General features: G+C 35.9%; 1 protein-coding gene across 2 annotated transcripts in view; it reads left to right on the top strand.

The window, feature by feature from the left end:
- The window catches only part of UNC13C (unc-13 homolog C), a 125,976-nt gene that overhangs the window by 48,150 nt on the left and 52,467 nt on the right, over nucleotides 1-25,359 (top strand). For both annotated transcript variants that reach the window (XM_066328460.1, XM_066328461.1), the window contains exons 10-16: nucleotides 96-211; nucleotides 1,590-1,753; nucleotides 8,302-8,452; nucleotides 10,857-10,925; nucleotides 12,175-12,264; nucleotides 13,080-13,208; nucleotides 21,875-22,008. In XM_066328460.1, coding sequence (XP_066184557.1) covers nucleotides 96-211; nucleotides 1,590-1,753; nucleotides 8,302-8,452; nucleotides 10,857-10,925; nucleotides 12,175-12,264; nucleotides 13,080-13,208; nucleotides 21,875-22,008 — 853 coding nt within the window. The remainder of the gene's footprint in view (nucleotides 1-95; nucleotides 212-1,589; nucleotides 1,754-8,301; nucleotides 8,453-10,856; nucleotides 10,926-12,174; nucleotides 12,265-13,079; nucleotides 13,209-21,874; nucleotides 22,009-25,359) is intronic.

Below are 25,359 nucleotides of genomic sequence, written 5' to 3' on the forward strand. Positions count from 1 at the left end.
TTCAAAAGATTAAACTAAAATGATTTGTGAAAGCTTTTCCTATGACATACATATGTTCTTGGTAGTTTCTAATGTATTATTTTTCTACTCTTCAGAAAAACGAACAGATAAATCGGCTGTCTCTGGTGCCATTAGACTGAAAATCAATGTTGAAATCGAAGGAGAGGAGAAAGTTGCTCCCTATCATGTGCAGTACACCTGTCTACACGAGGTATGTTGGAGAAGTTATAGTATACAGTATAAAAATTACTGTTCAGTTCTTGCATGGATAAGGAAAAAAGGCTACAGGACATTAGAACACTGAAACAAATAACTGCTGCTGTACTTCAGGACAAGTTTATTTTAGATTTCCCATTCTGTATTGCTGAGGAAGTATCAGGTTCAGAGGCAAGGGTAGAATAATGACATAAGACCAACAAACAGATCATTCCTGCCAGGAGATGGTTACAAAAACTCTCTCTCCCTGTATGTTTTTTGATGTACTTTGTACATGATTGTACATGTACTTTGATACATGATTGCTAACATCAGGAATACAAATATTTCTATATATTACAGAAGTATACTGTAAAGGATTTCTCTTGTTTTCAAAAGTAATTAATATTTTGGAGAGTGAGAAAAAGGAGAAACACAGATATGATAAAATCTAATTTTCCTTTCAACTAGTTTCTTTTGTCAACATTGAAGAAAATCATCACTGATAAATAGGTGTGTTTTCTGAAAGATTTTATTTGTAACTGATTACTCTTCCTTCAAACTGTGATCCATGTAGAAATTCTATTCTGGAAATACAAGTAGTTTCTGAAAGCTGATAGCTAATATGTGGCTGAAAGTTCACCACTAGCATGGAGCCACAAAATCCCATTGTTCACCATTGGTAAAATCAGATGTTTAGGGCATTTGTGCTGATAGATTTTGACCTGAAATTTCAAATGTTGGACGTATGAAGTAAATGACAATATTCAAATGCTTTAAGATAATCCAAGAGACAGTTATGGGCTAATGAGAAAAACTGAAACTACTTTTAATTTTAGGGGACTTTTTTCAATCATTGAAAATAGGATGTAAAGTCTGTTGGATTTTGTGAATACATGTGGACCTGGGCAATCTGAGCAGCATTCTGTACCTTGGATGTCAAATTCTAGCTTTGCTCCCAAGGGTACTAAACCTAAGCTTTATTGCACACCTTGCACAACTTGACAGGCACCTGCAGTATTTCTGTTAGCTCCCTGAACTTAAGGACTTAAATAATGAATTTGAAATTTATTGGTCACAGGTACAATTAAAATTGAAACACTCTGTAGTAAGTATTACAACATCATGATTTCATTCGTTAACAAGGGCATATAAAAGAAGTTTCTGCACTATTTCTTGTTGCAGTCATTCTGTGCCAGTTAATGGACAGGACTTTATATCAAGAAGATACAATGTGCTGAATCACAAGTCTGCTGACTAGTTTGAGCCAGCCTTTGGGAAAATAATTTAAAAATGGACTAACAATTAGCATGTTGATGACTATATGTAGGATATATTTTCAGAATACTTCTTAAAAGGCAAAACTTTATGTTTGAAACATTTCTTACTGTTAGAATCTCTTCCATTACTTGACGGAAGTGAAGTCTAACGGCGTGGTGAGAATCCCCGAAGTGAAAGGTGACGAGGCCTGGAAGGTGTACTTCGATGATGCTGCACAAGAGATTGTGGATGAATTTGCCATGCGCTATGGGATTGAATACATCTACCAAGCTATGACGTGAGTATTGTCATGGCTGGCTTTCTGCCTTGTTGTCAACAACGTATTTGAGGGAAGTAACGAATTCCAAGCCTCTGTGATTTCATTTGCCATTTCTCTTCCATTCCTGACTTGTCATTTTTGTCCATCTAATTCTCACTGAGGTGCTTCTCATCTGCTGTGGCTTTAAGATGTAAGCATTTTATAAGCTGTTACTGGTATTACTGCTAATGCATTCCTTAATCCTTATGATACTGATATATAGAACAGTTCAGAAAGGCTTCCAGTGTTCCAGATGCAACCAGAACAGGGTTTTACAAGCTCTGTACTCTTTTCCAGGACTACAGAACAACAGCAGTGGTTATAGTGAGCTTCCATACTACATGTAAATAATTAGTGCAAACCATTTTTAACAGTACTAAGACCTATTACTGCACTGCCGATTCTGAGGTAGCTGTCTGAACACCTTAGAACACAGCACCAGAGAGCTCAGAGAGCTGGAGACGTGAGAGATCTATCGTTTTCAATTTATCCAGCAAAATGTTTTCTGGTGAAAAGGACTATATTCTGCTGGAGCTGTAGGAAAAAAAATAGATTTTTTTTTTTTCCGTATAGAAGCCTGATATTGTGGAGTTTTTAATCAGAGCATCTCTCATTTTTTTGCATCTCTTTACCTCCTAAAAAGAAGAGTCTTATAATATATGAAGGTACATAAAAATCTGAAGTTTTCTTTTTATTGCAGACTATAATGACACCACCTGCTATTGCAATGAGCTTCTCTTTCACTTTATGTACCTGTCTATGAATTATTGTATTGTTCATCTGATAGAAGTGTAGGGAGTGTATTTTGCACTATACACATTTTTAATGATCCTCGTTCAAGGAACTTATACAGCATTGCACAGAATAATTAATGAAACTTGAGATATGAAATTCTGGTTTATATTTAATCTACATATGGACAAAACAATGTGTTGACTTTCATGAGTATTTGTTTCTGTGTTTAGTTTCTCTGTAGCTCTGTGTGATTGTTATGTCATTAACTTATCCTGGTATTGTAGTTTTATGACTTGATTTAATATGGTATGGCATTTTTACCAAAATGTTAGTGATAGAGTTGTTCCTATTGTGTGTATCAAAATGAATTCAAGGTTTGACAGAAATGAATTGTTAAGAGCTATTAATGCCAAAGGAGGGCTGTTATTAGAGATTTGCATAAGAAATAAAGGGCTGATTTAGCATTAGTTTTGTCTTAACTATCACCCCAGTAGTTGATTATCTCAATATAAAATGGCTGTATTTTTGACAGACAACCTTAACTTGAAAATTATTTTGAATTTTGTTTTTCTTCATCTCTTGATGTATTAAAGTACTGCAAAATTTTCCAGAAAAGGTTTGAAACTGGTTTTAGAAATTCAGAAGTTGCCGAAGTCAGCATTGTAAAAATAGCAATATAACTGATGTGAATATATAAAATCTTTTTTACTTAAAAGTGATAGAAATTGGCAGGTTATATTTTTATATAAAAAGATGCTGGATTTTTATCTCAGTAAATAACATGAAGTACAGATATGCATTAAAAGTAAGTAAATTTAGTCTGCTCCATCTAACATGGATCTGGGCAAGTACTCCAACACATTTTTCAGGAGTCCTTACTCAGAAATTCTTTCAAAGTCGTTTTAAGTTAATTGACCTATTTTGCCCTGTCATTTTATTCTTGCTTTCTGATATAACTTTTCCTCCAAATTTCCTTGATGTTGTTGACTGCAAACTACGTATTTGAGGGCAGATGTAATGAGAAAGTCAATTCAATATTGATAGCCACAAGAAATAAAAGCTCAGATTTCGTTGCACTCATACCCACATCCTTGTATGTTTTAATAAGTTACATGTCAGTAGTGAGCACTGCCTTTTTGAGGGACAGCCTCAGCCTATTTAAGTTAGGAATGAAATCAGTGATAAATGTAATTTCAATTAATACTTGGACAAGAATATGTATTTATATATATTGTTTTGCTGATTCATCTACAGACTCGTCTCAGAGCGCCCAGACTTTGGGGAAAAGAGTAGTGAAGACACTAAGTCTATTTGTCATGAGGAATTTTCTTTTTGACTGTTATCTGCTGGTTTTATTTATTTTTATGAGATTACCTTTTTCTTCTGGAACAATTTTAGTGGCTGGAAGAAAATGTACGGCTTCTTGATTTAGAAAATAGAATTATCAGATTGCATTTGGTAACAAAGATCTCCTGCTAAAACAAAAGCAATTTTCTACTATACAGCAGAGAGAGAATTTGAATGTAATCACTTTGCCCAGAGGAATATGGTGTAAGCATTTTTTGCTTGAGAATCTAGTTGCAGAGTACTTCTACTGCATGTTTCATGATAACATTGGAAATTAAAAAGTTTGTGTTTGTAAATGCAAAACTGACTAAGCTTTAATACCTCAGGATCCAGACCTCAGAGAACATCTGCACTTCATCAGGCTACGTGAGTTTTAGGATGCTGCTAATGAGGTGCTCTTTTTGCCTGAATGTAGGTTTTAGTATTTATATTTGTTTTAAAGTTAGATATTATATAAAGTTTCAGTGCCACTTAATGATAGTCAGCCTTGACCCTTTTAAGTATGGATAGATGGCACATGCTGCAGTAGGAACATATGCCTTTCTGCTTTTCTACACAGCATAAACCTGATTAAGCTTCTCTAAAGTACCCCTGTCAAAAGTTATTTGGCATCCTCTTCCACTGCAGCAATAAACAATCCCACTTGTCTATCATTTCTGGTTCATGATGATGGCTATGTTTTCTATGATCCCTTAATAAGCCCTGAAGATTTCTTTCTGTCTTATATTTTTTTCCTTTAGAGTACAGAAATAATATTTCAAAAATTTAGTTATGATTTTCAAAATGCAGTGAATATACTCGTACTGGCATGTGAGAATCAGCCCAGAAGATACCACACAGGTATCTGCTGTAGTACCTGTCTGCTGTAGTCATTGTCCCCAGTGAGACCTTTCTCACCGAGCTTAGAAGGAGAACGAATTCAAGTGTGGTTGCACCTCTTGCTGGAGATAGGAATACCTCCACATTTTTATCAGATAACTGTAGACACTTTTTCCCAAAAGATGCTGCCTTAGAAGGGGTGTTTTATTCTCAAGACATTGATTACAACTGCACAATTCCTGAGTGAGGAAAGTTATAAAATGCAGAATTCATGGACGTAGAAAAACAGCCATCGACCCAAACCAAAATACAACAGAAAGACTGATTCTGTTGCAGTAATTGCAGTTCTTTGAAGTCTTGACTGTACAGGTTACATAATCCACTCTTCTTTCTCATGATTATTTTATTCTTCAACTCCTCATGGTGTCTGCATTAGGAAAAGAAAAGCAAGGCAATTACAGCCATTATTACATGGTTCAGATGAGAATTTTGGGGGGTTTTGTGGTGGATAGCAGCCAGACAGACGCTGTTAGCCACACAACTGGTATGTGTGACTCCCAGAAGGACAAGCATGGATGTGTGAGAAAATAGGGATGAAAATAAGTATCACAGAAAACGAAGAAAAAGTAGAAAAACAGCACAATGATCCAGCTGGCCTTTATTTTGATGACTGTGGTGATTAATGGCAGTTTATGCTGTAAATTCAATGTCTAGAAGGAATCATACTGGAACTTTATTCACTCTGCAGTGAAGAAGAAGTAACTTTTTTCCTGTCATTCATCTTTCAGCATAATTTATTTCTCTTTAGAAGGCAAAAATCTGAGCACGTATTGAAACAGTGTTTGACTAGACACTGAAATTACACATAATATCAGCAACCTGAATTTACTGTGTAATAGAGTCAAGTGCAATAAAAGCTCTATTAAGATCTTTATTTCTTACTGGCAAGAGTCACCGCAGGTAGAACCTAATAATTCTCAATCAGCAGCATAGCTCTCATTCCAGCAGGTTAATGGGCATTAACTATGTCATCTTGTTCTCCTGCTAGTTTTCAATTAATGTGGCAGCATCACAAAAAGCACACAAATCGCCCATTAAACTAATTTTTTATTGATAGCTTTTGCTTACTGATGAGTACAGCACATCAATTAGACTTCTTTCTTCGCTAATTCATGCTAGCAGAAATATTGGAAGAATCCCAGGCACTGTCTGTTGGTCAGGAAATTGCACAGTAAGAAAGTTGGAGCAAGCAGGCCTGGTTTCAGACACCACTGTAGCTTAAGCAGTGCAGCCTTGCTCTAAAATGTGTGAGACTTAGCAATGGTTGTTGTGACATCATATGGCCACTAGAAATTGTTAATAACTTATGATATTGGCTGCAAAGACCTGCAAAAACAAGGGTAGGGGTTTACTTTGATTTATTCATTTTAGCAAGCAGAAGAAATCCTGGTATCTTGCAGGTAGCTGATAACCCGAGTTATCAGCACTCAGAGTCATGACCCATATTGTGTACTTAATGGGTTCTGTGAACATTAGAGATTTTAATTAAATGATGGAGAGAAAAAAAGATCTGTCACAGATGATTTACCAGAATTTGCACTAAGCACATTACAGGTAAACAGTGCAGCAAGCAATAAGGACATTAATTATACCAATTGTTTTAAATTTTCCTTGGGAAAAATTGATACAGTTTGGGTCTGTACCAATTCTTCAGGATAAGAATTCAGTTAAGAGTACAGGTCATGAGTAGCTCATTCTGAAAGGGTTACAGAATCCTGCAGAAGTCACCTTAAGAGGTTGACTCAAATGATATTTCTTTGTTTGTCTGTCATGTTCTCTGAATACAGTTGAGACAATCTCAATGATTTCTCTGCTGTTAACTGCTCTTTTTGCCTGCCTTCTACCTCAGCAGAGCATATGTCACAGGTATGACTCTAAGGCCAGTGCGGTTATTAGTGCTTTTTTATCTCCAGATGGATGTTGTTCATGCACTTAGGACCTTTAAGTCCACTAAAAACTTTTGGAAATTAAAGGTCATCAGTAAAAGTATTAATTATTTTTTCAAATTTTGAAAACTGGTTCTGATCATCCCTACATATATTTCCCAAATTTACTCATAGATAAGGAGATATTTCTATTAGCTTTAAAGGTTACTTTTATTGGTGAGAGCCACCTGACATCACTATTGTATTTTATTACAAAGGAATGTATTATTCTTCTACTTGACAGAAAACATGTGATGTATAATGAACTATTTTTCTAGGGGATAGAGAACTGTGTTTTCTTTTGTCGAATTCACCCTTCAGTCTTCAAAAGCACTTCTTGAAAATACTGGCAATGAATGAAAGGTTTGGTAACACTATTCCATGAGCACATAGCTGGGAATGCTGGGTTCTAGTCCTGGCCCATGTGGTTGGTTTCTGTGTAGTTTTGAGCAGTTTCTCTCAGTTATGAAAAATGCAGATAGTAGCACTTAGTGATTGCCCCTACAGGAAAATAATCTTGAGTGATGCCTTGAAAGATGGTATGGGCAGTGACAACAGTTAAGGGTATTTGGCTTAAGCTCAGCAGGAGAGTTCAATTGTACCTTGTGTTAATTTTTTTCTTGGAAGGGCATTAGTGCCCAGGTGGTTCAAGCCCAGCACACTGCTCTGCCTTATGCTCCTGAGGAGGAAGAGGAGAGAGGAGCCAGAGACTCCAGCTAAGAGGAGCATGTGGCCAAATCAGGACCTTCAGTCACACTGAGACTGACTAGAGTTTCTTAATCCTCTTCTGTTTGACTCTACACCCATTTTTATCACCATCTTTTCTTAATCCCCCTCCTTCTCTTTCCTGGTTTTGTCCATTTAATCTTTATCCCTCCCAGTCCTGCCTAATTATAAATCTTGAAATTTGGAATTTATGTTTGCAGTGATGATGTTCACCTCTCCTCATGTGTCGGATCTTTCATTTATTTGTACCTCTCATGTTTTGTTGCATTATAAGCTCTTTGTATGCTACCAGCAGGCATCTCCTATTTCATTAAACAAGTAAACAGTGCTGCTACATTGCACCTCTGGTTTTGGCTGCTTTGGGTTTAACAGACTGATCACCTAAATTTTACAGGCCTGGATTGAAATGGAACAGTTTCAGTTATGGCCTAATTCAAATCAAGGTGAACCCAGAAGCTGCCTGAAGCACCTTTCATTAATAATGTAACATAAAATAAAAGCAACACTAAAATGCTGGTTTGAGTCTTTCTGTTGGCAACAATTAAATCTTCTACTATAGATCTCTGTGACTTTCCATGATGACGAGTTAGAGTTTGATTTTTAGGTTTTCTTTAATAATGAATGTTTTGCTTAATAGCAATTAAAATCGTTAAAGCCATGTTTTTGTGTTTAGGATTAACAGAGTAAGAACTGAATATGAATCTAATGTGGCCAGTTTGAAAATATCAGTGTGCAACAAGTGACAATTATATCAAACATGTCTGGATTTTCCTCATATGCATATCTGTACATATCTGTACAGTTTTCCAGAAGATAACCTGAAAGTTACATCATTGGAGTTAGAAAGAAATTACAATGGGAGAAGCAGCAGATTCCCTGCCCTCTTTAGTAACGGTTGGTTTGTTTGAATTGCAGGCACTTTTCCTGTCTCTCTTCTAAATACATGTGCCCTGGTGTTCCAGCAGTTATGAGTACATTGTTGGCCAATATAAATGCTTTCTATGCTCATACAACAGCAGCAACTAATGTATCTGCCTCGGATCGCTTTGCTGCTACTAACTTTGGGGTAAGTAGATATAGTAGATTTTCTTTTTTAATAAAGTTCTAGTCCTTTTTTTTCCCCTCTAGTATGTTCCATATTAAGTTCTACTTTTAATGTTTTCTTTTAATTGCTTATTTTAAAGAGTTAGGGTGGTTGTTAGCTTTTGAAAATTTCACCCTGAGTCTTTAAAATCTATTGTTATAAAAGCCAGAGAAGATGCTGCTCAGCTCCTTGTGAGACATAGAGGGTTGAAAGCCCTGGCACACATTCAAAGTACTAAAATCTCCAACAAACAGGGTTTTGTTTTATTGCAGTGGGCCTTGCAAACTGCTCACTGCATTAGTATAAGTATTGGATGTAATTCCTTCCTTGGACTGTGTCATCAGTGAACTCATGTGAACCTAATGGATATAGCCATAAATGCTGCTCTTCTCACAAGGATCCATAATAATGGACTCTCTCTGTTTTTTTGCTGAAATATTTGCTAGTGCATTTTCCAGGTCCTGGATTTAGGTATCAGGAATTTTTGCAGGAACAGTAGCATTTCAGGATGTGATAATACTTCTTTTGTTATTGGTAAATTTTCTTCTGTGGATAGGTATCTCACAGTGTGGATTTCCTAGTCTTTGAACAGGATAAAAAATAAAGATACATTCATTCTTTAGTCTGATTTCTTCACCTACTCTCACAGGAAACTGAGAGCAGGAAGGGAGAGCAATAATTCAAAGAAATTGCCTTCACAGCTCTGGTATTACACATGATAGAGAAAGAGTATAAACATTTGTGCTGAAAAATTAATTAATTCTTTCATCTTTTTTGTAGTAGGGCTTTTATTTGTAGGGCTAATATCAAAGATATATTTGATGTAAAAAAGTTCATTAAATACCTTTCTGACATGAAATAAAATTTTAATAATAATTAAAATGTATTAAAGACAAGTAAAATTCCAAATTTCAAGTTTTATTTGAAGTAGTGTTAGAGGCACTAGTACTCTTCTCCAGTATTAGAATAATAGAGGAATTATGAATTTTAGATTTTCAAGACAAAATTGTGAAATTATACATTTAGAGGAGTAAACCAAGAATGACTTAATATCTTTGTTGAGACAAGTCTTCTCTTTCTATATTCAAGCTTTATTAGACTTTTGACTTCAGTGCAACTTTTGAAATTGAGGATGGGTTTGCTGGGGTTTTTTTCATTTTTTGTCCATTTTTCCAGTGATCAGAACTACTTTTGTCCTCAGACTGGGCAGAGATTAAGTCCTTTCTCTGATGTTAATGCCAGTTTGCCTTTGACGCAATTCCAATCCAATTCATAGTTCAACAGATGGATGGGAAAAAAGTAGTAGGCATCACTAATAGAGATTTGGAGCTCTTTTTTCAAACAATTGACTTATAGGCAAAATATTAGATTATTCTTCTCTCCTGGGTCAAAAGCCATTTGTTAGTGAATAGTTGCACATCATTCATCAGAAAGAGCATCTCAAATTCAAGTCCTCAGGCTACAGCTGGGAATGATTTGGCTGAATGAGTATTTCAGTACAGATTTATAACATGACAAAAAAAAAGTTCTCTTTTGATTGATCCCTGAAGGGAGCTGCACCAAATTAGTGGGGTTTGGTGCAGGTTAGAACTCCACTGATGAGAGACAGTGCACAAAGACTCTATTTTCAAATTACTGATCATCCCATTTGAGGGATGTGCAGATAGAATCAGTGAAGCCTGAGAGCTATTAGCTACTGCTTCTTCCAGAAATCTGCCGCTTTCACATAGGCTCAGATTTCAGTTTTGTGCAGTAGACTATGGAATATGTTCTAATATGGTAATTAGAAACTCTCATTAGTATTACTTGAAAATGGCGTGACTCAGCTGGAAATCACACAGCAAAATACTTTCACTGCTCCTTCATCTATCAAGATAACAAGTTAATCTTTATATTGAAAGGAAAAAGTATAATTGCATTGTATTGGTACTACTTAACTTATTCCTACAAAAGCCACTGTTTTAGAAGTATAATTTTCAGTCATACTTTTGCAACAAATTCTATTGTAAATGAACATCATTTCTTACTTATTAAAGGAAGGGGGAGGTGCTTTCTTCAAGAGTTTAATCAATTGCAAGATAAATACAAGACAGGAAAATATTGCATTGCAAAATCTTTGTGACCTCACTAAGGTATTGCACAGCTGCACAGTGTTTAATGCATTCCAGATACACAATATAGATAGAAAGGGAAAATAAAGTGAAAAAAAAAAATGCATCACCTGGCCTTGAAACAACAGGTATTTCAAACCATCACTTGTATATGAAATAATGGAAAATAAATTGATTTTCAAAATAGTTAAGAGTGGCAAGAAGCATTCTAAAACCCCAGCAATTACAGGAACCTGCAAATTCTAGTGCAACATATCCTTGTTTTCTTTTTACAGAGAGAAAAGTTCATAAAGCTGCTGGATCAGCTGCACAATTCTCTGAGGATTGATTTATCTAAATACAGGGTATGTACAACATATTCTATCTAGAGCCAACATGAGACTCCAAATCATTTGGAACAAAAATTCATAGAATTTAAGCTGTTAACACCAATATTTTTCCATTTTGTCAAAAAGAAGAAGTTTATTCATTTCTTTCTTAAAGCTAAGAATGAGTCAAGGATAAGCACATGTTCAGGAAAGAGTAGTATGCAACAACGTTGATTAAATTGGTCTATATCTAGTCTTCAGTTGATTAAGTTCATTCTTCTGGGAATTACCTTCACTGACTCAGGTAGTGCAAAGTGAAGTCACAGTTTTTCTGAGAGACTGACATCTTTGCTACAACTTGTATGCTAATATTCTAGTAATGTTGAAAGAGTCTTGTCTCCCTGTTTTTCTGTGGTGGAAAGTTTCACTTCTCCCTCATGCAGTCTCCTTCCACTGAGGTATGCTCCAAAGCCAGCCTTTCAGGAGGGCCTGCACTGGGTACCTGCCAGTTACCATGTGGTTCTGAACTCCATCTCCTTTTCCAGTCCACTGGATCATGACATTTTGGACAATATCTAAGTTGAGGCTTCATCACCTGTGGCTCTCCTGTCAGCTTCTAGGAATGGGCTGCCTCCCCATCAAAGATTTCTGTGCTCGTCTGGCCTGCTCTCAAACTGGAGGAGAAATGGAATGTTTAAAAGAACACCAAGGCATTAGAGGGAGTGGAAGTTGCACATACTTAGTTTTTAGGACCATATCCTTCAGGAAGGAGATATGTTCATCCTAAGATCTTCTAATTTTGAAGAATGCTATCCAGATAGTATCGTAGCTTAAGGCTGATGTTCCGTTAGTAGGAAGTTATTTAAATAACATTACTTCATGTCTGTCTGTTAACCCAGAATCATAGCGAAAATTTTATATATTCTTTCTACATTAAGCTTACTACTGCATTTATGCCTGCAAGTGATGTATGTGCTATGTAAAACCCATAAATAATTTTCATTAGCAATAGTTTCCAGACTTCTTTACTCCGTTCATGTTTTGGGAATATCTCAATATTTTTAATTATTCATATTGCAAGTGCAGGAGGATTATCAAAGGTGTGCCTACGCATGTCCAAGGGATATTCATCTTTAACTACCTCACAGGCAGAATTCGGGTAATATGAACATCTCTAATCCTTCCAAGCAGCACCTTATGTTTTCTTAGAGGGTTTCTGACTAGTTGTTCAAGGATTTTATCTGCAACTCAAATTTTTTATGATTCCTTCTTTCTCTGCTTCCAGGATAATTTTCCTGCCAGCAATTCTGAAAGACTCCAAGATCTGAAATCAACTGTGGACCTGCTAACCAGCATCACTTTTTTTAGGATGAAGGTATTGTCCTTTACTTGCCCAAATAAATTTCATGAAGGAAACAAAAAATTTACCTTTTTAATAAGTTTAATGTCAAGGCACAATAAAACATACTTAGCTGAACTCCTTTGGAGTCATACAGAGTAATGGCTTTCTACTGATATAATAAAATCACAAGTTAAACAGTAAAATAGATCTGATAACTATTTACCTTCGTTAAGGCCTTATTCTCTCCAAATTTTGAGATCTAAATGGCCAAGCATGGAAATATTTTTGGAATGGAATGATACACATTGATATTACTGAATGAAAAAAGAGAAACACAAAGCAACCTTTGTCACAATAGCATGTGATTCCATTGCATTAGGCAACTACATAAAGAGAATTAAAATAATCCATTAAGTTAAAGTTTGAATTATTGTATCCTGAAATGGAGTAAAAATATTAACCCTGTGCTCTAAATGAATAACTGCTCTTTGGCTGATATTCTTATTCAAAGGAAAGCATGTAGTTTTATGGTTTAATTATTTCCTAAATAATAAAAAAACCTTATAAAATGTAAACCCAAAGATGTAAAGATCTAAACTCTTGGGCAAACATGCCTCTTTCATGATATAAATATTTTAATTCAAGTAAAACTTAGTGATAAAATCTATTTGCATGTGTTTTAATGTATCTTTGAACTAAATCCACCTTAACTCAATACAATTTTAATTATTTTTATCATTGCTTTATTTGAACACCTTTCATCCTGTATAACAGAACTACATTCAACACTTGGATTTTTGTGTTCAATCTAATTCTGACATTCTCCTGTTTATGGAATACCTAATTAGGTCCTGGAATTGCAGAGCCCCCCTCGAGCTAGTACTGTGGTGAAAGACTGTGTAAGAGCCTGCCTGGATTCAACTTATAAATACATTTTTGACAATTGCTATGATCTCTACTCCCAATTAGTGGATCAGGTAAGGTCACAATGAACTTCATTTGTGCTATTGCTCATTCATTATTGTTAGTTTGCCTTTAGTAAACAGAAAGTCTTCTGGTGCTCCTTCATATCAAAGCACTCAGATTTTCATTTTATTTATGCATGGAGGAGCAACATACCATAAATACATTCATACACAGCTATGAACTCTAAAATGTTTAACATGAATTTCAAAATGGACACATTAACTCATAATGTTATCAAGTTGGACATGACTGTGAAATTGTCTGGTGGTTTGGAGGAAGATGACATTTGATTGATTACTGCTCAGTTAAGATCTGAAACAGGAAAACAGTTATTTAAAACCTAACATTTCACTTCTGTAGCTTTAGAAAAAAATTTAATTTGTTGAAAATTATATAGTCTTTCCAACGTTATATCTTAGCACCTATGATGCATACTTGGATCCAAGCTTTAGTAACTGCTTTAAGAAAGCAGGGGATAATTCTGAAACATTTCTTAATATTAATCTGTCAGGTTGAGTTGTCAATGCAAAATAATTACAGCATTTGTTGTGTTCCAAATGCCATGCAATATGTCATTCTATAAGTAATGTTAGAATTATTTAATGTCTTAAAGGAGTATCACATCTTTATCATATTATCTCCTTGTAATAGGAGGTAATTTGTATTTGCTTTCTGGATGATACACTGAAAAAATGGTAGTTCTTTGACTCTTCCAGCCTTGAACAGGATTAACTAAGTTCTTTGGCAAATGCACTTTTGTGTGTGTATATATAATTAATAATAATACTCATCCTAATGATATAAGACTTCAAATGAAATTTATTTGAAAGCATAGTTCACTTAAATCCAGAATATGAATTCCTGTATTTTAGGAAAGGTGATATTTGCTATCTATTCAACATTTCTGAAACGAGAATTTATTTTCTCATGTTAGATTCCTGTTATGTGAGAAAACTTAACTGTAACCTTGAATGTAAGAATTTCTCACCAGCACCAATAAACATTCCACACTTAGTGCTGATGTGTGTTTATCCTACAACAGATTATATTGAAAGCAGAGTAGGAGCACAAATTAGTGGAAGGAGCAGCTTCAGGCATCACATCTATTTACGTCACAAAATGTTCTGTTTTCTCTCTAATGTTTACTCTGCTGCAATTTGATCTTGTCTGGTAAATATAATATGAAGTGCTGCTAGACTGGGTATTACATAAGTCTGTAGTTTATCAGTAGATTCTAGTCCTCAGTAAACAGCTCAAAATGATGAAGTCTTACCTCTGCAAAGCATTGTGACAACTGCAAAAGCTTGTCTGTACTCAAAAAATTCACAACTTTTTAATGTGACTCCATACAGTCATTTAGCCCGTCTATTTCAAAATATGGTTTTAAAGTGCAGGGATATTACAGCTTTTCTGCTTGGTAGAAAATGTAAAACTTGGTGAAGTAAGGATTGTCTCCAAATTATATTTGAGGCAGAACAGGCAATGTTGTTATATTTTTCTCTCACACAACTCTACTTAATGGTGGAGAAATAAGAAGTCCTAAAATAAAAAATATGCAAGTATTCACTCAGTTGGAAAATTGAGTTAACTGCATTTCACTGTATTTCTGCACCTCTTGAGTTCTCTTTCACAAGATTTCCAGCAGGGGCAGTTTTATGCGGAAACTTTAAGCAGGCAATTGTCTGTACAGCTACAATCACCAAGCAGTGCAAGACATTTCAATGAAGGTGTGTAAGAAGCAAAATTTAAAATAAATGGATTGCATTCAAAATAATTAATTTCTAACAGCAAATCATATCACAATCAAACAAAAATTTGAAGCAACAGTCACATATAATCTTAATGCCAGACAGTCAAACTTTGTTTAACAGAAGGTAGGAGACAATTCTGAGAAATATAACTGGTCTCTTTAATTGAGAGATGAGTAAAATTAATTTAAAAGTCTACCTAAATGTTACATCAGCTCTTGAGTCATACAAGGAGACTTTGTTCAGCATGATCCTCTTATGGTTTCCTATCAATATATCCAAAAGTGCATTTGGTTTTAGGAACAGTTAAGTATGCAGCTTGTTTGAACCTCTAGCTCTGGAGGCTTTTCAGTGAATCCAGGTGACTGGCTTGTGGTACCACTGTTACAATGAAGCAGTAACCAATATTGTAGTTAACATTTCATTAGCTTTGTGTCCAAGCCCCTTAGATTAGACCAGATTCCACCTTTAAGATTTCCTCAGTACCCATTCCCTTATCTCAGCTCTCCTCCCCATCAGGTTAGGTCTCCTCCCCTCAGAGGGAGGAAGGGAGTTCATCCTAGAGTGGTTCTGCAGCACAGGAGGTTCATGTTTTATCTGCACAGCTGAGCTTTGAGCTGTGAGTACTGAGAACTGAAATCGATGAGCCCCAAAGCAACAAGAAATGGTTCTTATGTAGGTCAGCACCTGCTCTGACTCAGGGGAAGGACTGGCAGCTGTTGTCCTGCCGAGGCCCCTGCATGCTCAGGGTCTGTATCTGTGTGTAACTCAGAGCATCCGCCTTCTGCAGTTGCTTTTGGCTGCAACCAAAAATTCGCAGAGATGTCTGCCATAGTATTTCTAGAAAATACGCTTCAGGTCTGATTGTGTGCGATTTTTTAAGTTTGGGGTGAAAATAGAGCAGTGACTGTTAAAATTGAGGGCACTCAAACTGGAGTGTTTGGATGCTTGCCACTATAAATGCAACAAGTAAATCACAAAATATGCTCAGCACTCTCCAATTTCTCTTTTTATTACTCTCTACCTTTGTGTCAGGCAGACAATCACCGTTAAAAAGCTAATGTCTTGCAGCAAAATATCACCCCTGAGGATATTTCCTGGGGTGAAGCATTGCAAATGCTAACAGTATGCAAAAATGTCATACTACATTTCCACAGCAGAATACAAAGAACAGCTGATGGCAAAAACCAATGACTACCACAGACAGTAAAACATGATAGCTTGACAGTCTTACTGATGTGTATATTACCGTCCTCATTATTGGAGGCAAAGCCCTCTGCTGAAGAACTATCTAGTTCCTTATGCAGCACATGCAGTATTTTCTCTTTTTAATTAACAGTTATCTGAGTGAAATGCTTAGCTGCCCTATGTTAAAAAAAATATCCTAAAGAAGTAGTTTAGGAAGCACTTTGATAGCTTTCTGACTCAATTTACAGATATGTCACTCTTTCTGTTTTCTTGAGAAAACAAATTTTGAAATCCTGGCTGGTGCTCACAGTGGCTGAAGTCCCTTCAATAATTCTTTTTGCTGTCTTCTCCACTGAGTGACACCAATGAAACACAGACCATACCCTCACGTTATCTGAAGAGCTCTTGATCAGTACAACTTGTTTTGTGACTGATAGCACCAATATACTGGAAAAAGCACTGGAGTACTTTATGCTTGACACCAGCTCATCAGAACAGGCCTGATCTTCTACCTGATGTTAGAGTAGAATGTAGGGTGTTTACTTGAGTCTGCTCAGCTCTGTGTGTTGTCACAGCACAGCTTGGTGCAGACAGGAGGTAGCAGAAAACAATTGACTTGTTCAGGAGCCAGGTGTGGTACAGCTGCAGCAGCACAGTACTCTGCCTTTGCCATTTATCTCTCACAGGGGCGCAGCACCTTGGGTTGATAATGTACTGAAAACATCCCAGCTCTGGGAATTCAAGCTGTAGATGAGCACAGCTCGTGGGTCTGTACTTTGAGAGCTGGCTCAGTTTTGCTTTACTCAGCTGTGAGTCCCGGTCCCTGGTCACTTTTCCATTTGGGGTTTGGGCATCCAAACCAAATAGCTGTTTTTGAAGGTGTACTTTTTTCTCTTTAGTATAAATGACAAAAAAAAATTAGATTATTAATTTCTTATACTGCAAGAACTGAAGCATGACTGTGTTAATATGTTTTCAAACATATTCAGAAATACGAAGTGGAAAATACAGTGCAGTAGCAAAGGCTGTTTACTACAGAGTCCTGTTTTTCAGGCATGTAAATTTCAGTGTCAAGTAATACTTCTTGTGAGGCCCTTTGTTATACTTCCATATTGCTTTAGATGCACTGAAAAGGTTCTGACTTCTTCAAATCTGGCATGCAGAGGGTCCTTAGAGATCTCTCCTTGCGTTGCAGCATTTTGTTTGATGGGCAGCGTATTAACCACAATAATAGAAAAACATTTGGAAAATTACCTCAGAACAGAAGGGTTTTTGCTATGGTGTTTCCAACCCCATTCTGAGAATTCCCTGTTAGAGGAAGACCAAATCTTACAGATACAATTTCTTCTTAGCAGCTCGTCTGACAACACTGGTTAGAAAGTCAAAGAGCCTGCAAGAAGTGAGGGACTCACTTTGGTCTTCCTCCATATATTCTCTGCAGAGGCAGAACACATCTGGGTGGGTGGGTCAGATCAAAACCACAGTATCACTTGACTGGCCTCTGCAGAGGAGCTATGTATGTTGCATTGCTCTGAACAGAAAGACTGCTTAAACCAGATCTGTGCACAAGGCAGTCCTTGAAGAAAAATGCTAACGATTCTTAATCCAAAAGAATTCTGTTCCACTTCAGTTGGTACTGGAGAACACATAAAGTTGCCTGGAGAAGGTGTGAGTGCTCCATGCCTGGAAGTGTTCAAGGCCAGTTTGAATGGGACTCTGAGGTTTAGTGGAAGGTGTCTCTACCCACAGCAGAAGAATGGAAAAAGATGATCTTTGATACCACTTCCAACCCAAAACATTCTGTGATTCTATGATGATTCTTTGAATAGGATTTCAGTTTTAAATAAGTTAATGGTTTAGGAGTTAGTTACTGTGCAACAGCACTGCACAGGGAGATCCCTCGCAGGTTTTGAATGCACGTCTGCAAGTGGTTTCTGGCTTTAGACTCTCTTGAGGAAATTGTGTAAAGCCAAATTTTCATTCTTTTAGATATTAAAATATAATTTAAAATTACATAAAATTCTAAAAATAGGCAGGTGTAATATGTGAATGTCTGCACATGCGTATATTTTATATGTAGTGTATATTGTACATTTGCTGCTCATTCTACATTAAGTAATATTATATGTAATGTAAGTAATAAATATGCATTTAAGATAAGGAAGAATTATTAAAATTAATATTTCATTCTCTAAGACTGGTCTATAAAATTGCCCTCTGTAGCCTTGTACTGATTAAGGCTACTGTGTTTCCATTGAGTTTTCATTTTATCATTATTTATATAGAAAATACTGTATTCTGAAACCTAGCCTGGGGCATGCAGCAGACAGCAATATGTAACTTTCTGATATCATAGAATTCAGTTTATCAAGGTCACACAGATACTAATGGATACTGATTGCACAGAACACAACAAAATAAAAACAAAGAAAATTAAACCAGACATTCATCCTACAATCTGGTAAAATCAGTGATGGGAGAAGTTGAAAGCCCTCTGTCTCTCAAACCAGGCTTTACAGATTTGTCTCATGGTAATATAGATGTAGATTTTAATCTTGCTTCACACTGTGTCAGAGATTGATTTCTCCATTCTCAGCCACTTTTCTAGAGTACAAAATGTTTGCTTGTCAACAGTTTAGCCTTTTTTTTTTTCTTAAACTCAGAAAACTCCCTCTACATTTTATTTTTTCTTTAAGAGAATATTAAAACATCAGTAATGATTTTGGAGGCTCTGTGCTGCATGATCCATTGCTTGCATATGAATTCAGATGACTAGGATATTTCACAGTAAAAGAGAAAAACAAGATTCAGTGCAAATAGTTTATTTTTATTAATATACTATGAAAAATCGCCCTTACATACCTCCTCTTTCTGATTTTGATATCTTATGTGGCAAAAGACAAAGAATTACCACCTCTTTTGGATGATGCATTAAAAAAAAAACACAGAGAACCTCCCGTACTTACTGTATTTGTGAATCTTAAGTGAATAATATGACTTCTCTTTAAAGACACTTTTCTTATAAGGTGTTTGCTACCGCTCTAGGGTGATACTAAAGACAAGAAGTAACCAAGTCAATTAATATGAGTATAAAAACTTGGTGGGATATCACCTGCTCTTATTGCTTGTTTGATCAGCCAGCAGAAGCCCTTTAGGAAATCACTGTTGTGCGTTTGGCCACTTACTGAGCTTTTAAGTGTAGGACATCTGGCATTTCATGGTTCTGTGCATGTGGGCAGCAGTACCATCCACAGTGATGTTACAGGAGGTCAAGATATTTTAAATAGCCTTTCCTATGTGAAAAAAGTTCATGGAAAATAAAGTGATTCTCCTAATTGGAAAACTTTCATTCAAATCAGTATTTGGAAAGGTCTCTTGGTTACTGGAAGAGCAGCCTGTGATTTGAGCTTGTGCAGTGTCAAACAAAAACAGGAGACAGGAAACTTCAGATAATCATTTATTTTAAAATAAAGAAACACTAATAGCATCAGTTCAATTAATCTTTTTTTTTTTTTTTTGATCTTGCTATATCAAGAATTTTTGTTCCGTTTGATCTTCTCAGTTGTATTTTTAAAAAATTCTCATTGTTATCATCCTCTACAATAGTTAGTGGCATTTATGGTCTCCTTTATCTTCTCACTGTATTTGTACCAGTGTGGCACTAATTAGGTATATCAGCTGTTTAGTTCATGCTTTTACACTGACAGTTTCTTTCAAATAGGTATAATGAGAGTGAAAAAAAAATCTGGATTGAAATCAAATTTCCACCACTGTTTTACCTCATTATAATAGCACTGCACCAAGCCTGCCAGAGCTGGGGGAGCGTTTGGGCAATACTGTCAAACACACAGTGTGGTTTTGGACATTGCCCTGTGCAGGAATCCAGGTGTTGGACTCTGGTCCTTGTGGGCCCCTTCCAGCTCCGAGTATTCCATAATTCTATAATGCTTCTACAAAGGCATCTGTTGTACATAAAGCAAATAATAGCACTGACTATTATATATATAAATAAGGTAAAAAGAGCTTGAATGATTCTGAGTATCTCTAACACACTAAGTGGATTTTAGGGTAAAGAATGGAAATAACAGGTAAGGATGGGCAGAGTATGCACTTTCATTTCAGGGCATAAAACTACATCTGTAATGTGAGACTATTTCAAAAATACCTTCTCTGGGACTTTTGAAAAGGTCATACAGATTTTAAAGAGATTTCTTTTCCAGAAAAACTTTGTAGAAAGGATCTCTTTGTGCAACTCTTACTTTGTAAATTAGTTACTTTTTGCTATCTGTGTTAAAGAACAGAATTTTGCGTTCTGTGATTCACATTCACAGCCATGAAAAGCTGTCTCAGCTACATGTCACTTGCTGTGAAATATAGTTCTTGGATAACATGCTGAGCTACATATGAGGTGGCTTTTTCTTCTACAGCTGCCTTTCAGTTGGTTTCATTTAACAAACTTCTGAGGGGAAAAATGGTCTATTAGACATGCATCTTTGATATAGAAACAAGGCCTTTTTAGTAAAAATATAATGTGTTCCAGGGAAACCCTTATGAGTGACATTAATGCTCCAATGTTCATTTTTGTTTTGAAAAGCTCTCTCATTTGCATGCACAGTTGTTAATTGTTGGTGACACCAGACCCACCATCCTTTGACCTGCTTCTGAGCTTTATTTCTGTTGCTTTAGACACTGAGGTGGTAGCCTTGTAGTTCAACTGAGCATGTAGCAGTGTGATTAATTATACTTGTCTAAAATATTCCACAGTGGCCACAAAAACAGTTTCAAATAGGTGGTGTTGAGATTCCCTTCTTGCCATTCTAAATGCTATTCATAGATAAAAGTTAATTGAGGTTAAAATAACTTTTAATTAATTCAGTGTGCTAGGCATATTCAAAAAGGTACCAGGCCCATTGAAGTGGTCTTAGTTTGACTAGGAATGAGAAATACAGGGAATATATGTTTAAACTTGCAGGGTCACAGGCATGTTTATTTTCTGACTTCCTAGCTGAGACCCCTTTCAATCTCAAACAGCAGTGTAGAAGCACATGTGTAGATCTAGCATATGCAGACATAGCTCTGTTTGCAGAAATTTTTCGTGTATGTGTCCATATAGAATTAAAAATATTTCTTTTCATATTTGGGTCCCCTAGAATGAAGTTATTTATTGGACATTGATGAGGAATCTGATCCTTCTGCCAAGCAAAGAAATGCAAAATATTTTTGCCTGGAAATCATAGACTAAGAGTTCATAAATAAGACCTGTAGAGACAAAGTCTATCTGTAAATGCACATTTTAATGAAATTAAAGAATGTAAAATTCTCAATAAAATAAAGGGAAATTCAACTACTTCTTCATTTAGACTATACATCATAAGCAGCTGTTAGGCCTAATACCTTCAGCTTATAATTCAAACCAAAACATTAAGCACTCCTCAGGATTGATTTTTTCAGTCTTTATTGTGTTGGGTATAAAAGTTCTGCCTCGACAGGCGATTGTGCCTGTGCTGAGTCTCAGCACAGCAAAGAATTTAATAATGTATCTAATTACAGTGTGAGTGTGCACTAAAAACCAAGTCTGTATTGATCCCCTTTGCTGACATGACAGTCCTTTCACTATGGTTCTTTATATTTGTGCACAGCCAAGTAGTTTTTCATAAATTCTGTTCTGTTGGTTAGTCAGTCTTGGTCCAAAATTTCTAATATTTTCTCTAATAAAAATATATTCAATCTTATTTTGACAGAGTAAGAAACAGGAAGTTCCTAAAGAAGAACAGGGACCAACAACAAAGAATTTGGATTTCTGGGCACAGCTGATTACTCTGATGGTCACCATTATAGATGAAGATAAAACAGCATATACACCAATCTTGAACCAGTAAGTAATTACTTTCACTGAAAAATTAAAAATCATGGATTTATCAAAATAAAGATAAGAAATATTGCTGAATCAGAAGTTGTATTTTAAATAGAATCTAGGTAGAGATTTTTATACAGAATGTAGCATTGACATAGTTTGATTAAAAACTTAGTGCTCTGAGAATGGCAATTTTTTGGTTTAGGAGCATTAAAGACAGGTGGTGTATGAGTCATCTCCAAACTTTAGGTAGCAAAATATTCACAAGAGAGATAAATGGATAGAAGAGAAAAGTCAGTGACATTTCAGTGAAGGAAATTTTCAGTGCAGTGGTGTTGATGGTATGAGAGTATTGTGGCACACATGGTGTTCAAATCACGCTGAAACTATTTTAGGTATAGTTTTAGGCATGTAATTGTAAAAACAAATGAACTTCATAAAAAGACCCTCTTTGAATTTATAATGATCCGGCCAGACTGATTTGAAAAGGTATAAAGTGGAGAGCATCCTGGAGATGAAAGTTGACTTCTCAGAATTGATGATATAGCAGATGAGGGAGGTAAAATCAATAACCAAGACAAGTCAAATAACTTAAGGTTGATACATGAGTAGAAAGGAGAGAAACAATCGATAAACACAGAAAAAGAAGGCAGTGCTGGAGTTTGAACATGAAATATATAGAAAGAGTGCAAAGGAACATGTTTCACATATTACAGCTGGAGAAACAGGCCTTGCACTAATTGAAATGTGACGTGATGAGGCCCTGGGGAAATGTTTTAGCTCTTTGGAGCCATTTTACAGAGAGATTGCAGAAAATCTGGGCATAGTCTGACTGTGATGACTTATGCAAAAGTTAACATTGAAACCTACATCTGTATTATGACTAAACAATTAATAGAGGTTCCTGCAATTTCATTTAATTGAATGTTCTAAAGGGGAGCAGAAACAATCTGTATTTTTTCCACCAAAATAGGGTAGATACTAGAAGGCACTTTGTACATTGAGATGTGCTTGTCTGTTGATAAAAGGTACCGTTCTACTTATGGCCCCACAGTATAAGTGATGAACAAACCTCCTGGTGATAACCAGAAGCTGAAAGATATTTCATTGACTTCTGATTCCTTCCTTTACTTGAAATAAATAAAGTATTGTGTCAGTCTTGGATAATAAGCATTTCTTTGTTCAATCATCTGTTGCACTGACCTTATTAAGGAATAAGTTCTTACCCTAAAGAGGAAGGAAAACACCTTTCCTGTTTATTCCATTTTTAGGACATAGTGTCGAATTTTGCCATTAATGAAAGCTCAACCTTTTGTCTCACAGGCTGTATAAATAATACAGTCATTGTAAAATATCTAATTGAGACAAATTCATGTAGGTGATTCATTTCAGTCTCTTCGTTGAAATTGAACAAATGTAATTGCATGTTAATTATCCTAAAAATTGTCCTAGCTGTTTTTTTATGCAACTGTGAGAGAGAAAGTAAAGGCATAAAGAACAGAATTCTTCTAAGGGGATTAGTAGGTTCCCTAAAGTACAGATGAATGATTGTGTAAGATGTGTAAAGAGAATCAGGAGTGGACGGAATTGGGACAGATTAGGGCAGAGAGCTTGTGTCTCTGACTTCTCTCTGGTTTTTGCTGTTGTTTTGTAAGTGAAAGAGTGAATACAGGGAATAACATGTCTTTTAGAAGTAGAAGACATCAGAAGTAAAAGATGAAGAGGCTGTGGGTGGAAAAATCTTGAAAACTGTTCAGAGTTGCTTTAGATACATTTTTAAAAAAGGAAAGCTTATCCTAACACAAAAGCAGCATGTAAAAACTGTTGAGAAAAAAATGACACAGCTTCTTCTCCCCTGCTCATCCCAGAAAAGAAAATGGGTTAAAATGGATGAATGGGAAATACAAGTTGAATACACAAGAATACTGCAAAAATATGACTCCTTATTAGAAATATATGGCCATGCAGTGTCTCAGTGGAGTATTCAGGCCGGGATCCATTTGAATCTTATTTTAGAAATGAGGTAACCAAAGATCCCCAGGAGAGCATTCTGATTAAAGTTTTCACAATTGTATAATATTGCTCAGAATTCTACTCCTCAACCAGTTTTGGAAACCCTATTTTTATATCTGCCTTAGAGGCAAGAATTACGCTGTGATGGAGTAGTTTGAACTGTGTCAGGTTATGAATCCAGATGAAACATGACATGGTGGCCTCAGCAAGGATTGCAGCCACTGACAGACCATAGCAGGCCACCCAGTGGGAGTGTGGGGGCAACCTGCAGTTCTCACACGACATGAGAAACTTGACAAGTTTAAGGGAAAAACATGGCCTAGTATTTAAGTTGTAAAATCCTCATTCTAGTAGTTAAACAATGTAAAATGTGTTTGAAACCTGATTCACAGGCAAATCCAGGGCTTTCTGGCAATTTTAATATGCATCATATGTGCTGCGAGACAGGAGAAATTGCTGTCAAATAAAATATCTATTCTAATAAAAAGAGCATCAAATCAAGAACAAAATCTTCAGCTCAAGTATGCTCCTGTATTTTGAAAGTAAGATCTAAACTTCAGGCCTCTGGTTTTTTTTGTGGGGTTTTTTGGTTTTGGGGGGTTTTTTTGCGCGTATAACTCAGAATAGTCAAGTTGTCACTGTAGTATAAATTTAAGGAACAAGAAAGCCCTAGTGGGACGTTGAAATTTGTTCTTTACTGATCCTTAGATCATTGCAATGTTCAGATCTGTTTTCTCTGTGATCACACTGTGTTCCACACAGTATGGAAAGGACTTTCACATGAAATCTGCAGGACCAGATATTCTCATGCTTCAGGAGCCAAGATGTTTAATAATTCTGTAAAGTTGGGGGATAGGAACATAGATTGTAGAAACACCATCATTGTAACCTCCATGTCAGTGTGTTATGAAACATAAGTCAGTGAAAAATAAAATTATGGAAGTGAACCCTGTATCATGAATTGGACTGTGTCAGCCTATAGAACATTTCTTTCATGATGGAAAGTCTATCTGATAGGTTTTGTGTCTTGATCAGTGATATTCCCCATCATCAATTACACTTTATTCAGTGGAAACATAGGAATATCACTTCTTTCATTGAACTTGTGAACTTTATCCTGTGTAACAAAGCTGTTCTCATTCTTTCACTCTACCCACTGTAGCTTCTCATGTAACAATGTAACACTGACAGACCCGATTAGTTGTATAGACTATATACACTGTCTTCCTCATTATTTTTTCTTTAGGGAAAGGAGTGTTAAAAATAAAGCTTTGGATAGAGCACAAAATGTAAGAATAAATGAGCTCTTTGCTCACAGTTTAAATAGAATACGTAATTACCAAAATCAAATAGAACTTT

Source organism: Sylvia atricapilla, chromosome 13 (genome assembly GCF_009819655.1).
Source record: "Sylvia atricapilla isolate bSylAtr1 chromosome 13, bSylAtr1.pri, whole genome shotgun sequence".
NCBI classification, from domain to species: domain Eukaryota; kingdom Metazoa; phylum Chordata; class Aves; order Passeriformes; family Sylviidae; genus Sylvia; species Sylvia atricapilla.